The following is a 15,342-nucleotide window of genomic DNA, read 5'->3' as shown; positions in this document are numbered from 1 at the left end:
TTGATCATTATGTTAAAGTCTACCTTTTGCATTTGCCACCTATATCCTAGTTGCAGAGATCATATTTGTACGTTTCTTGATAGATAAAAACAACTGGAGCCAATAAGTAGGCTTAGAAAAAGATGAAAAGTATTTTACTGATCTCGTTTCGTATTTCCTAACAATTTCTGTTTGGAGTGCACGCTGTGGTAGAAAGAATGGCAAGGAATGTATGCTTCATCTCAGAAGAGCTAAAACCAGCAGTGGTGATGGTCATAGTTCAAGTAGCATCTACAGGTTCTAATTTCATGTACAAAATTGCAATGGCTAATGGTATGGGTATCCAGACTATAATCCTTTACAAATTGCTGTTTGCCACAGTTTTCATGGCTCCTATTGCTTTTTTCACTGAGAGGTACAAAATGATCTCTTTTCTTCCCTAATTGATGTAAGTGCTTTGTTTTCGTGGTGGCAACAGATTTCAAGTTTCCTTTTCCATCTGTGATAGTTGAAAAGTAGTTGATGGGATGCATCCCATAGATTAGGACCCTGTCTAGTGCATGTAGTGCAGAAATATGTAGCATTTAGTGTTTTGTAAACAGTAATCTAGATTAAACAGGAAAGAAGTTTCTTCACTGATAAGCTCTATGTTTATTTTACAGAAATTGTAGACCAAGGTTCACCTGGATGATAGCTCTTGATGGATTCCTGAGTGCTTTATTTGGGTAACAGTCACAAAGCTTTTGCAGAATATGAGCACATTATCTTCTTGCATGCACACTGAACTTCTCAAGAAAACAATGAAAAATTTGGATCAAGTACAGAATTCTGTGCATATCTAACATTAGTTCCTTGGTGATTTATTTGAGAACAAAGTAATCAAGAATTTCCCAGATTACCATTTCTAAGTCCTAATAGGCCTGGTTTCCTTATTGATTCTGAAAATGATTTTTTTGATTTCCTTCCATTTATATCTAATAAAGTGCATTTGCATCTGATAAGATTTGAAGAACAAACTCATTTCCAAGTAGTAGAATTTACTGAGAATTTTACTCTGTGCTGACTGCAGAGCAACGCTAGGCAATTATTTATACGTTAAAAGCATGTCGCTAACATCAGCAACTTTTGTGACAGCAATGTTCAACCTCATTCCAGGCTTCACATTAGTGTTGGCCCTAATATTCAGGTATTTCTGCCTTGAGTTGTTAAAAATGCTCATATGTTATTCAGAAAGGACTGCACTACAGTTTATGTAGTGATTGGCCTATCTCCAGTCACACTTGCAGAGATTTGTTTTCTTCTTCTTGCACCTTCTTCATCAATTGATCACATTGATCTTATCCAGACTTGTATTTATTGCCAGGTTCTGCATATATAAGCTCTTGATTAGTTTTCTCTCATAGCGTTTGAAGTGGCAGTATATAGCTTTTGGAGCCCATTCAAATAGAACGTGAATTGAAGATCTCAATGTTTTATTTAATTTCAGAACCCTAGTAAAGTCTCATTCCTTACCATTTTCTCAGCCTGAGATATAAAACTTTTTAAGTAAACTCTTCACAGAAACTCCTAGGGAAGTTAGTCAGAATTCAAATATGCACTAACTGAGCTTTACAGAGTCATATCTTATAAAAGTGTTGAGATTGATCATAATTGAATTTCAAATATGTGGATCCTTCTTCTGCTATGGTTAACAAGATAATATCATAATCACCTATTCATCATTAATCCTTAGGTTGGAGAAATTGGATGTTAGAAACTCTGCTGGAAAAGCCAAAGTTCTTGGGACTGTCTTGGGCAGTGGTGGAGCAATGATTCTGACTTTTGTTAAAGGGAAGAAGATCAAAATATTGTCACAGCATGTTGACATAATTCCTCTCCACAATCATGCATCAGTTCCATCTAATAATGTCGTAGGCTCTTTGCTGGCCTTATTGAGTTGTTTGTCATTTGCAATTTGGTTAGTTATTCAGGTAATTATGCTCCAATTACATAGAGCACAATAATTCATCAGCTAAAACATCTCTAACGGCAAGGCTTTTCCTATTGTGATTAGACTAAGATGAGCCATAGTTACCCATGCTATTCAAGTATTGCAGTGATGTGTTTCACTGGATCAATCCTGACTGGTGTTCTTGCAATATGTACTGAGAGGGAATTGTCTTCATGGATGCTTGGATGGGATTGTAGACTCCTAGCTGTTGCTTATTTGGTATGGTTTCTAGTTTTGAAGCTTCTTGATGAGGCACTTGATTGTCACTGTCATAAAATACATACTTGAACAACCTAACATCTCAATAATGGCTTTGGTATTCCTGCCTTAGCAAGCAATGGCTTTCGAATGTCAGTTCGTCTTACTGTTTGTCACCTGAAATCTTTCTGAAATCTTCATTGTACAATCTTTCTGGCAGGGAATTGTCAGTTCTGGACTATGTGTGGCTGCAGTTTTCTGGAGCTCAATGATGAAAGGCCCTTTATTCGTGTCTTCTTTCAGTCCTTTGGGACTAGTATTCACTGCCCTTGCTGGATCCCTCTTTCTAAAAGAGGAGCTGTGTCTGGGAAGGTGATGATCTATAGCACATCTATCTTTCCATTGAAACATTTTTATGTTTTAATCAAACTGTTATATCCGACTTGAATTAATCCTCGATAATCTTGTATAACAGCTTGATAGGATCCATTATCATCACAATAGGCCTTTGCCTTCTGATCTGGGGTAAAGGCAAGGAGGCAACTGCATCTCAAGATGGAGAAACTGAAAGCAGGAGGGATGAAGTAACCGATGGTAGCCAGGCTGCTCCTCCCATATCAAACAAATGGGGTTCATCAACAATTTAAGCATGAACATGTTTTACAAGCTCAGTCATCATTGCCAGGAATTGATTGAACATTGCTGTGCCACTGTATCCTTTTCTTTTTCCTCTTTTTGTCTTAGCATTTTCTGTTAAAACAGTAAGCAAACGGGTCTGAATTCTGCTTCTGTTATTCGAAAGATGAAGAGCCACTTATCAGCACATTTCTTAGCTTCTCAATGTAAACTATCCTGAAGACTTATCATTGCCCTTGATTGCGGAATTTGCACAATTGCTTTAAGTGTTTTGCTTTTGCGTTCTTCCTTCTTTCAGCTCAAGCACTGAGCTACAAAATCTCATTGAAGGCCACAAAGTTATCCTTATCGATGCCTCTTAAACTTTTATCAACTCTTGACTTATGTATGGAAGAAAAGGAAAAACCCCTGATTAATTCTTGAAATACATCCTAGGTAATGAGGGATAAACAGCAGCTTTTAGGATTTAATGCCTCCTCAATCCCTCCTCACTCTGGCCTAACTAGAAGTTATGTAGAAATCTCATCGATGAGGTCAGAGAAAACACTCTAGCCTGCTAAAATTCTTGGATATCAATTCGCTATCTAACAGATTGGACTTATTATTTTATTGGTGTCTTATCCTGCTCAATGTTACTCTAACACCTTGGTCTTATGTATTCTTGGGTTTAACATAAGAAAAATAGGGAAACCTCATTGTCAGCATGAGGAAAAAGAAGGAGGCTGGTCCCCGAAAATGCCGCGTCACTGGAAAGAAAGTTGGGGTTTATTTATGGCTGCTTAGTCGGTAACCAGGGAGAACAAATCTCTAATCCTACAGTATCTTCAAGTTGCAATCACAGCGAAGAACATTCACAAAAACTTGCATCAGAAAAGTAAAATGAAAATGAGGTTCATTGAGCAAAACTATTTTCCACCACAAACTCCGAAAAACATTCATTGTTTTATCCTGTTACCTTGAAGTACTTTTCATCAAGGCTTTCCTAATCATATTCTAACATTCATCACAACAGCAGACTGCTCCATTTCACTTCTCATCCTTTCCTGTCACGATAGCAGGCTGAGATTCTTCTTGTTTCTTCTCCTCTGATTTTTCAGATTTCTCTTCAGGCGTCTCATCTGATTTTACAGCATCTTTGGCCTCTGCAGTTGGATTTACCTCCTCAGGTTGGACCTCCTTTGCAGGGGCATCAACCACTGGAGCAGCAACTTGCTCTGTTGCAGCTGGTTTTACCTCCTCAGGCTGGACCTCTTCGACTGTTTCAGCTTCTGCTGGCTTGACTTCAGACCCAACTGATTCTTTTACAGCTTCATTCTCAGATGAATCTTTCCTCTCTTGGTTCTGCAAATAAAATTTCAGAGTTACAATAAAATTTTCAAATTCCATTTTTTATTTTTCCAAGTGCAATTGTCCTAATACTATTCTTATGTTCAAAAATTTAGCCAAAAAATCTTGCCAAAAAATCTTAATGTTTTTTTTAATGTACTATGGAATGTAAGTGGATCAATTGTACTTTTGCTATTGAAGAATTGACCAAGTGGGATCTTGAAATTACTCAAAATTAGAAACAAGACAAATAGGATCTGTCCAACATGGCCAAAGACATAGGGAACATTAAGGGAAATAAAGCAACAAAAGACAGATAATCCTAGGAACATTAATTCTTTTCACAAGTGAATATTCATTGGGCAACAAAGGAGAAGAGACCAATAGTGGGTCCTAGTAGCATTCCTTTCAGTACAGAAAATTCTCCGTGATCTTGTAAAGGGGGAATGAATATCTTACCATCAAAAATTAAAAAAAAAAAACTATTACACATATTGAGTAATGAAAATCCTACTATTATATATTGTGATCTCATGGTATTAATCATGTTTATTGAATTTTAGAAAGACCCGATAGTAAAAATAGGCTAATCAAACTTTGCCCACAAAAAAATGTAGAAAATTTCCGTTTGGATTAGCTGTTTTTTGGGGTGTTTTTGAAAAATTTTATTGTAACAGTGTATATGAAAAATTTTTGCTATAAAATTTTTTTGAAATATTTGATATATTGTATGGATGAGATGTTTTTTGAATTATGTGTATTCTATAGTATTGTATTTGAAAAACTTGTTTTTGAAAAAATGACCAATCCAAACAGATTTTTGACACTTTAAAGAACTTGTAGTATATTGCTTGGCAATTACTCCAATTTTCAGAAAAAAAAAATTATGGAAGTATGAGATAGTCTAATGATTTCATACGTATGAAGATGTATGTAAGTAACATATTGCTTAAACAGGAACATATCAATGAAGATTTTACAGATCAAAAGGATTCTTGGAATTAATAGTTATATGTAGATTAAAAAAAATGATGGGCCATAGCCAAACAACGAAAAAGAAACAATTTACAGTGATAAAGTTGCAAAATCAAGTTGGATGTTGAGAGTCTTTGGTAAAGGTGCATGAACCAGACAGAATCTGAGACCATTCAACAAAGGCTAAAGAAATAGATGGGCCACCTTGAATAATGGTCTTTTTTTTTTTTCTAATCCTTTCCATCCGTTCCCTATTATTATTTTTCAAGGCGTAAAATCTGAACCCTAAACTTGAAAAGCAAAAAAGATCTTAAAAGACCTTAAGAGCCATTTTCTGTGAATAATAGTCGTTAAGCCATTATTAATCAAATAATTACACTATCCTAATGAGATGATTAGGTTCAAATTCCAAGAACTTGTGGCATAACCACAATAGGGAAAAGGTGATGAAAACCAATTGGTATCCTCTCGGAGAAAAGATAGTCGACCCAACGCACTATCAAAGGTCATAATTACCAAAGTATGTCAATTATTAGTCTAATGAAACTAAAAGCAAAAAAAAAAAAAAAAAAAAAAAGAATTTGGCTTTGCTAGTCTAATCATGTGCAATTGGTTGTATACTAACTAGATTTATGTGTATTTTCTATGGCTTTGGTGGAAAAAAGACGTCTAATTTTCCACCGCCAAAATAGGAAAGAATATGTATTAACGTGGGAAAAAAATCTTCCAAACTTTAATAGAGTAAGTAGATATGTACCCATTTCAGCAAATTAACAAATTTAAAATTCTTGATTGTAAAGGCATTTACTTACTAAATTTAGCAGACAAAGAAGAGGTAATAAAGCCAACGGGTTAAATGTATTTTTACCTCTCAATTTGTACGAAGGGAAAAGAAAGATTAAAGTCTCCATACATTAAATTGCTGAGAAATAGAAATTTAAAATAACCCACATCTTCCATTTCCCCTACAATCAATTGTCGACTTTTCCATGATTTTTCAAAAATCAAAGAAAAAGAAAGGAAAATTCGATATCTCTTATTCGAACAAGACTTAAAAAACAAAGAGACATGAAAAACATAATTTCGAAACATGGATTTCTTTAGAAATTCAGTATACATGTATAATTTTTCAAAAAAACATTATAGTCTTTAGAGATGCTAAATTCATTCATATGTGACATTAAAATTTCCATTGCTACAAATATACAATCAGAAGAATTTAAATTAAAAAGATACAAACATGATTTTTTTTTTCACTTTTTGACGTAATTGTCAAATTCTTTTTTTCTGACTCTACATTAATGGCTACACAATTAAATAAAAAAACCATGTTTGCATGGTAAAAGTATACACAGGCATTATACAGATGCATTAACGTTATAATTTTCATGAAGACATACCTCCTTAAACAAGTTACCAAGAGAACGGCTCCTTGTAACTTTCTCATCACCAGCAGCAGCGCCTACATCTTCATCTTTCTTTACCTCTTCTTCCACCACCACCGCGGCCGCCTTCTCCACGGCGTCGTCCTTCTTCTCCTCCTCCTCTACCACCACCTTCTTGGGTGCCGGCTCTGGAGCCTTGACCTTCTCCTCAGGCACATCACCCTTCAACACTTTAGGCTTGCTTGTACATGCTCCCATCCTTCTTAAATTTTTTTTAAAAAAATTTTTAGCGTAGAAATGTATGATGGGATTTTTTTTGGAAGGAATACTATGGGAGAAGGGTGAGAGGAGAGGGCTGGCTTTTTCTTTTTTCTTTTTTTTTTCTGGGGTTAGTAGAGAGAGGAGAAATTTTTGGAGAAAGGAAAGATGGTGGAAGAGGAAGTTGTGTGAATTTGAGAGATTTATAGGGAGGGATCGAAATATGAAAGCCAACACAGACTGCGTAGTTCCGACATTCAATATGCGGTTTGGAGAGATTTTTGTGTCGCTTCACGATTTTGACCTATTTGTAGACAACTAGACAATTGGCCGACATTAGCATTGTTTCCTTAAAACCGTGAAGTAATTCATACGATTTTTTTTCTTGGTTTTCTTTTAACCATATGTTTATCTATTGGTATATAATTGTAAAGCTCTCAATAATCAAACTATTACATGTAATTGCAGAATTCTATGTAGAATTGAATCAAGATTTTGACCAAGGTTGATACAAAAACATTGAAGATAATCAAGTTCAAGAAGGATTGATTGTTCAAAAAGTTCATTCGTTCTTCTTAATCAATCTTTAATGCTGGTAGCACTTGCCCTCTTTTACGAGCATAGGATGACCAAACATGATTGACACATAAATACATTTCGTTAGAATTTACCGATATAGTATATATCTCCAATTAATTAGCCAATATCCAAGTAGATTAAAGGTTCTAGGTGCAAGTTTATAAACAAGTCTGTGTTATTCTTAATTAGGCATAGGGAAGAAAACTCTTGCACAAATATCATATGTTGCGTTTATATGGTGAGCACACAAGGGATCAATCATATTTAAACAGTCATAGTTGGAAAGTAAATGCTATTCAAATTTTGGCTCTATGACATGCACATGTTTTCACGTCTGTTAATTTGCATTTTTCCTTGACATAATTAGTTCCTTTCCATTTTGTCAGCGATCAAATTGATGCAATCATGGATGCAACATAATCTTCACTCCAAAAAAAAAATTTGTGAAATTGAGTAGTCTATTTATTAAAACAAAAGCATAAGTTTTAGCCTTGAACATGTTCAAATTCGAGGCATTTAGGCTTCAAATATTTTGAAAATACTTCGAGAAGAACCCTAGAGTAGCTGGCCAATTATAACTTGCTTTTTTTTTTTTAAGGTTAGTTGCTAGCCAATTATAATTGGCTAGCATGTTGTAATTGGCCAACAAGAAAATTGGCCAGCTAATAAAAAGTATACCATTTCTTGTCGACATATTAAGATTAGTTGTTCAGATTTTTATGGTATTAAAAGAATACTCTTTGTAATATTTTGGTTACAGATTTTTTTTGATTATTTGTTGTTGATCATATTTGACAATGAGTTTGTAACTGAAAAAAGTTATTTGAATATTACATTAAGTGAATAATATAGAATGATATGCTATTTTTTATGCCATATGTAATTTAATTCCTGATGACAAATAGTAAATTCGAATGTTTTTTTTAACTGTTTAGACTGGAATTAGATTAATTAAATAATTTAGTAGAAGAGGGGCAATGGTAGAACCATATTATCTTTTCTCTTTTAATATTACTTTTTAATTATTGATTGGACATAAATGTTACAAGATAATAAACTTCAAGAAAAGTTAGTATAATTTTCAAAACTTGCACGGAGGCCAGTGAGATAGTCAGAAACTTTAGAGGAAGTCTCTAAAATTGTCCCTAAAAGCATTTATTTTACAACCAAAATCATATCCAGTCAATTTGTAATTGTACCCAAAAATATCTAGTACAGTAAGCCGTTGCCTGTCGAACTTCCTACTAAGAGTCAATTAGTAGATACCATAAATAAAAAAGGAAAATTAACAAACCAAAAACTGAAAGGGTGCAACATGTTTGTGCATGCACGTGCATAAGAATATCTCAAACCACATTTGGAATGAAACACATTCAGTAGGAAAATGAGATCAGGAATGATAGCAGATTTTGATGATTGCAATTAAAGCAGAAACAGCAAAGAACAGCACAACGTGTAATGAGTTGGCCATGTTGTGGTTATCGAAACCACGTCTTATTTGATTGGTCCATTGACATAAATTTTGGTCCAAACAAGCCTGCATTATTACAACACATGAAATGTACGTGTTGGAAAATTTGGGAATTAAATATTGTAGCCTCATACTTAGTATTCGTTGTCATTTCTGTCCGTTATGTTTTAAAACTCGCATTTGAGGTATTGTAAAACTTCGTGTGGGATTTTAAAAATTTGATATTGGACCTCTAATTATTGTAGATAAATTTAAGTTAAAGGGTTTTTCTAAGGGATGCCCTTACGGTACTTATTAACACATAGTATTCACCTAACCTATTATATATATATATATATATACATATATACATACACATATTAACAATTATTATCTTCTCTTATATTTATATACTTTTCCTATTTAATCTTGTCTACCCTATCATGTATTTATTTACTTTTTTAATTAATTTTATAGTTTAAAAATATAACATTTGAAATATAGTTTGTCTTCTTCGATTGTAGTTTTTTTTTTTTCTGATGATTGGTTTATTCAAGAACTCCATATAGTTTGCCTTTTGATACTTCTAATTCCAAACACTGACTAATTGTATTGTTTTTCTTAGTAGATCCCAGAGATTCTGTCTCTGGTCAAAGTACAATTTGAGATAATGTTGTCACTTTCTAAAATAATCAGAAAAGCAATTTTATCATCTTCTCCTCCTCAGCCAAGGTATTATCTCTTTATTTAAGTCAAATAACCTTATTTCTCATGAACTTTCTCCTATTATTCTTGACTCCAGGGATCTGTTGACTATATTTCAGCAATTGTAGTTATTTTTTCATGTAATATGATTTGGGATTCAGCTTGTGTTTATTTTAATTGGGAATTTTATGATTGTAAAATTTATTAACTTAGAATTTTGTACTTCATTGAAACCAACAAAGAAAATTAATCCTGCTACGTAGTACTAAGATGTCATTTGCACTCTATTTGCTTTCCATGTTATGATCTCGTTCTTGTATTATACTGTTTATATAGTTTTAAATACAAAAAATTTGCTTTTTTATGCTATCTAAAAGAATTTGTAGTAGAACTTGACGAGTTTAAATGCTTTAGCTACAGCACCATTTTGATTGCATTATATTAATTCATTTACTCATAATTGTATGTTGTACAATGATAAATAATGTTTCTTGATTTGATTGAAGCAACTATTATCCATAGTTCAAACGAGTCAATTAAGTAGAGATGTTATATTGAATACTTATACAGGTAAACATTGGAAAATATCATTAAGCAGTTTTTACCTATAGTTTGCAATTCGAATTCATATGAGGAATTTCTTTTGATTTTAGTTACCATTTTCTACAATTTCAAATTCAGAAAATATTATTTGCACCAATTTTTTATAATCAAGATAGTTTCAATTCAGATCTTTAACAATTATGCAGATTTGAACTTATTTATGAGATTATAAAGAAATGTCCCTAGCAAAAAACACCAAATCTGAATAGTTTCTACAAAACTTTGAAAAAGACCACTCAAGTTTCTTATCTATCTATCATTTTTGGGCATTATTATCTCTGTAAGAAACATGTGATTAAGTCGTATTATACCCACCAAATTATATAAATAGTTACTCAAAAATAAAATTATTTTAGATTAGATTGGACGCAAAGTGATTGATGGATAAACTTGACTTGATAATTCAGGTTGAGCTTAAGTCGAGGGAGAAATCAGAAGCATTGCTTGAGGGATCTTTCATGAACATATATAGATTCGAGAGATGAAGGATCCAATTGATACTTTAAAATGTTTTATCATCTTGGATAAGTTTTAGAAGAGACCTTTGGATACTTTTCAATTGCACTTCAAACATTCTTACATTTTCAAACTACCCTTATCTTTGCAGTTGAAATTCAAACATAACCTTTGATCACAACGGATTCTTATATAGTATAACGATAAGGATGTCTCATTGCACATTATTTTTATTGACTCACTATATAACTTATGATTTTTCTATTAAAATCACATGATAAAATCATCATACTTCAGTTCCTATACTACAAAATATTAAACAATAATTATTAATTATCTTGAATCACAAGCACCAAATTTCCTCGCGTCGCGCGGGCTGTCCCTCCCTAGTATTTTAAAAAATATAACACCTAAAATATATTTTAACGGGTGCCCCGTTAGACAAACCGAACAGAACATTGTTGTGATATCACATATGCCATAGTTTATGTAATGTACCTAATTACTGTATAAGTAAAAGAAGTATTGTCCATGACCATCTCCTCCTTTTCGTACTAAGATGGACAAGTTATTTAGCATTTCATACCTATGAATTGAGTAACACAATTTGTATATTTGAAATATTTGCATCTCTAAGTAATCCAATCATATATTCTGAAAATTTTCTACTTGATGCAATTTCTATATGCCTAGTATATCTATGTCGAATAGAACTACGTGTGTGCATCATCTATCACACTTTAAAATGCTGAAAAAAAGAACTAAAAAATTCAGAATTTATAAGACTATCCTATTTCATATATAACCGGATTTGAAGAATCCTTGAAATGGCTAACAAGTGTGATTGATGCTACGTGTCTTATATGATTTGGGAAAGGCATTTTAGTAAGGATTGATTTTTCTTGAATATTTAGAAAATGCTTTACACGAGAAGTCTAGATTCGTGACATGCATAAAAATAAAATAAAATAAAATAAACAAATAGGACATATTTGATAGAGACGATTAAGGGCACCACATAATTTAAGTTCAAATTTTTCTTTTTTCTTCCTTCCCAAGTAGGAAAATGTTTTTATCTTCTGCAATAAAACAATAGTACATAAATCACAAAGGTAAAGAACTAGGATCCTACGTATACCTTCAAGAAATTAATCACAGAAGATGACTTGGAAGGCTCTTCTTTCCCTGCGTGAAACTAATATCTGAAGGTTAAAAAAAACATCAGGTTATGCTGTGCTATTTTTTGTGATCTTTCTTCTTTTTTTTTTTTAATTTTCTTATTAATTCAACTTACTAAACAAGATATACTATAAGATAACTAATATTTCATAATGGAGTTCTTGTGGTTGAGGCGAATGGAATAGAATGAGATAAAAAAAAAAAAAAAAAAAACTAAGTGGCAATCCATCTTAGTGGCAAGCAAACCATCTAAGTGATGTTGCTTTATAAATATCTTGATTTGTGCTGTAAACATCATATTTTGATTAATCATGAGTAGTACTGAACATTCCTGCAACTTGTTTAACATCTATGGATGGTCCTCATAATTATCTTTCTTTTATTATCTTAATTTGCCTATTTTTCTTTCATGTGATGTATATTGTTTCCTGGTTTCATATGTTTGTCAGTGAAATTACTCAATTTATTTCATTTCTTTTTTTTCTGTCTTTCTTTCTCAATGTTTATTGCATTACTTGAACCATGTTAAATGGGATACTTAAGTAAATAATGACATTATCAATTTGCTATTCTGGCGACTAATCATTTGTTCTTGGTCTTCAATTACAATTGTAATACTCATGTTAAACGATAAGCTTGTCTGCATGAATTATTCCAAACCAATGATGATATTAAAATAACATTTACAAAAGTTAATGAAATATAGCTACTAAAGCAGCAAACGAAAAGAGGTACGTCAATCCCAATTTATGGTTTATAATTGGGCATCCGACGAAGGCGTGATACCTTATCTCTCTTGACTCCACGTCTTCAGAGGTTTGAGAATGGTGCATTGGAAGGCTTGTAAGGTCTGTAACCTAACGCTCAGCGAACTGGCTAATAATATTCGAAAATATCCTATTTTTTTGGGGAAAAAAAAAACCCTACAGGCTCCTAGGAAACAATGGCAGATCTAGTGGGAGCGGGGAGAGCGGATTTGCGGTAGGAACAGTCAACAAAAAAAAAAAAATCATTCAGACTGATTTGTGTATTTTGTATAAGATGTAACTTAGTTTGCACATCATATAACTCACGTTGCATAATGTGTAAATATATAACAACATTTTGTGAGCTCCATACATGATATAAAAAACGATGTAAAAGATGAAATCTGGATCTTACATATATATATATATATATTTGCCATTAACCTTTCGAAACGGTTGCTTACCCTAAATCCTGGGAGAGCTCCCAAAATTTCAAAAATCTTTTTATAACCATTCAAAATAAAAAAAATTTTACTTATATCTTAATAAATATTAGATTTTGTTTCCCCAAAATTTTACGAGTCCTTTAACATCCCTGTAAATACTTTAAAAATTATCTATGTAAATCTTAGGGCTTGCCCCCAAAAATTTTCCAACATATAAGGGTTCCTTCTTAAATGCACACCTTTACTTTCCAAAGTATTAGGAGAGTCATTCTTGCGTAACAGGCGGATCATGGTCCTACAAGAACCACTTTTGGAAGGATAATATACAATAGAATAAGCCATTAGATCTCACATTTAGAAATCCAAAATGGTTAAAGCAAATATGTGAAGGGCAATGGTTCTTTCACGCCTTCAAAATTTCATGAGCCCCTAGCCCTTAGTAGCTCTTGATTCCTGTTTTTTTTTTCTTTTGGGTTCTATTGAATAAATGTGTCAAGAAAGTAAACAAGCTAGTTAATTAAATCATACTATGAAGGAATAGAATGCGACATATTTCACATCACTTGCCATCTACATTGGATCTAGTCAAAAACGTAATTTGTGTATAATAACACAATTCATACCTTGAAGAATTTAAGAATTGGGGATCATGCTCTAATACTAATGAGTAATGAGTACAAAATTTCATCGTTAAGGTTAAAGGTAACAATGAAAGCGTGATATATATACCGCACTACAATGTTCACGCTTTCATTTGGCATACTAAAAGCAGCAAGTGGAAACATGACATATGACCCTTTAATTTGTATGCACGCCTTTTACAGATTGGAAAAGCGTTACGAATTATTAGTGTTTCTGACCCATAAATGATGTGAAGAATGATATTATTGGAACATTGTCAGCCTCTGGTTTTGCTTCCTCTTTTTTCTTCTCTTCAGAAGTTTCAGTTTTCTCTTCTAGTTTGTTGTCCAATCTTTCATGGCTTTCGGCCTCCGTTGCTGGTTTTACCTCTTCTTTTTCAAGCTTTTCAGGACCAGCAGTAACTTCCACTTCAGATTTCACCTTTTCATCTTCTGTAGAGTTTTCCTCTTCTACAGATTTTACCTTTTCATCTTCTTTAGAGTTTACTTCTCCAGATTCTACCTTGTCATCTTCTTTGGAGTTTACCTCTTCTTCAGATTTTACCTTTTGATCTTCGGAATCTTTTACTTCTCCATTCTGCAATACAATATGAACGTAAAATTCTTTTAATTTGTAGTTTGTCCGAAATTAGTAGCTTAAAAAAAAAGAAGGAAAATAGCAAAAGATCATGTTTGTGTCTATGGCTGCATTCATGCATATGCAACAAATTGGGGAGCAACGGGGGATGCCATCCCCAAATATTGGCATTTTAAGGATTGCGGATTCTCTAAGGTTGCAGGTGCAACTATAGAAAGTAATTAGGGGTTGATTTGAATTTTAAATCAATGATCTAGATCAGCCGTCTCAACTCAAATGAGTTGATCTTGACCGTTAAATCCTTTAAAAGTTCTTTATTATTGCACCTACAATCATAGAGAATCTAGATCTGCATATTAGATCCCCGTCAAAAACCTTTAAAAAATTTTCGTGAAAAATTAAATGCATTAACGCGAACATGAGAGCGACTAGGCAACCATGGGGGCATTGCCTCTAATTATTTTGAAAAGTATCGATAAGCAAACATTGCAAATATAGCTTCTTATTAGTTATAACTCCCAAATAAAAGAATTTCTATATATACAAATTGGGCAAATTCTTAAGAAATCGACCATGTTCGACATGTTTACTCGTTGACATGCAATTCAATGTGTTTATATATCGTATATGAAAGTGTATGTCAATTCTTAATAATAGAAATGTGATAACATAACTTAACGAGATTAATTTTGATATATCATAAATTTAAATATCTTTTTACACTAACAGATTTAAATGAATGCCATGACACTGAGTGCCATGCATTTGTACGTATATCAAAGTTTTGTTTTAATTGTGATGTTGAGTACCTTATTTTCAACTCCATCAACCACCGCATTGAGAGCCTCCTCCTCCTCCTTTTCTACCTTTTCGGATGCCACCGGCTCTGGAGCCTCAGCCACAACCTCCTTGTCCTCTTCCGCCGCCTTTTCGGGTTCCTGTTGAGGTGCCAGCTCCGCGGCGAGAGTCCCCTTCTCCTCCACACTCACCTTCTCAGGTGCTGGCTCAGGTGCCTCAACCCCATCATCCTTCAACACTTTTGGCTTGCTTGTACAACCTCCCATTTTCTCTCCTTGAATTTATGAATTGAAATTCTTGCCCTTCTTTCTATATATTGCGAACAATATATTGCATAGAAGAGCTGGCTTTGCCAAAGCCAGAGAGAAGATGGAGAGGCTTTCTAGTTTTTTGTTGCTAGGAGATGGAAAGAGGA

General features: G+C 33.3%; 3 protein-coding genes across 3 annotated transcripts; 1 reads left to right on the top strand and 2 right to left on the bottom strand.

Moving 5' to 3' along the window:
- Nucleotides 1–197: 197 nt before the first annotated feature.
- LOC113776890 (WAT1-related protein At1g68170-like) lies at nucleotides 198–2,814 on the top strand. The gene is made up of 6 exons (XM_027321940.1): nucleotides 198–394; nucleotides 1,049–1,165; nucleotides 1,712–1,949; nucleotides 2,033–2,188; nucleotides 2,388–2,539; nucleotides 2,643–2,814. Exons 1-6 carry the CDS (start codon nucleotides 198–200, stop codon nucleotides 2,812–2,814), a joined length of 1,032 nt encoding a protein of 343 aa, XP_027177741.1.
- An 864-nt stretch (nucleotides 2,815–3,678) lies between these two features.
- LOC113778656 (cytochrome c1-like) lies at nucleotides 3,679–6,991 on the bottom strand. The gene is made up of 2 exons (XM_027324131.1): nucleotides 6,505–6,991; nucleotides 3,679–4,144 (listed from the first exon to the last, which is right to left on the bottom strand). Exons 1-2 carry the CDS (start codon nucleotides 6,745–6,747, stop codon nucleotides 3,830–3,832), a joined length of 558 nt encoding a protein of 185 aa, XP_027179932.1. The 5' UTR covers nucleotides 6,748–6,991; the 3' UTR covers nucleotides 3,679–3,829.
- Nucleotides 6,992–13,757: 6,766 nt separating this feature from the next.
- On the bottom strand, nucleotides 13,758–15,193 carry LOC113776888 (golgin subfamily A member 6-like protein 22). The gene is made up of 2 exons (XM_027321939.1): nucleotides 14,939–15,193; nucleotides 13,758–14,129 (listed from the first exon to the last, which is right to left on the bottom strand). The coding sequence occupies exons 1-2, from the start codon at nucleotides 15,191–15,193 to the stop codon at nucleotides 13,758–13,760; spliced, it is 627 nt and encodes a 208-aa protein (XP_027177740.1).
- Nucleotides 15,194–15,342: the final 149 nt, after the last annotated feature.

This window comes from Coffea eugenioides, chromosome 7, assembly GCF_003713205.1.
Source record: "Coffea eugenioides isolate CCC68of chromosome 7, Ceug_1.0, whole genome shotgun sequence".
In the NCBI taxonomy this organism is placed as follows: Eukaryota; Viridiplantae; Streptophyta; class Magnoliopsida; order Gentianales; family Rubiaceae; genus Coffea; species Coffea eugenioides.
Note: the sequence above shows the minus strand (reverse complement) of the source record. Positions and strands in the feature narration are given on the sequence as shown.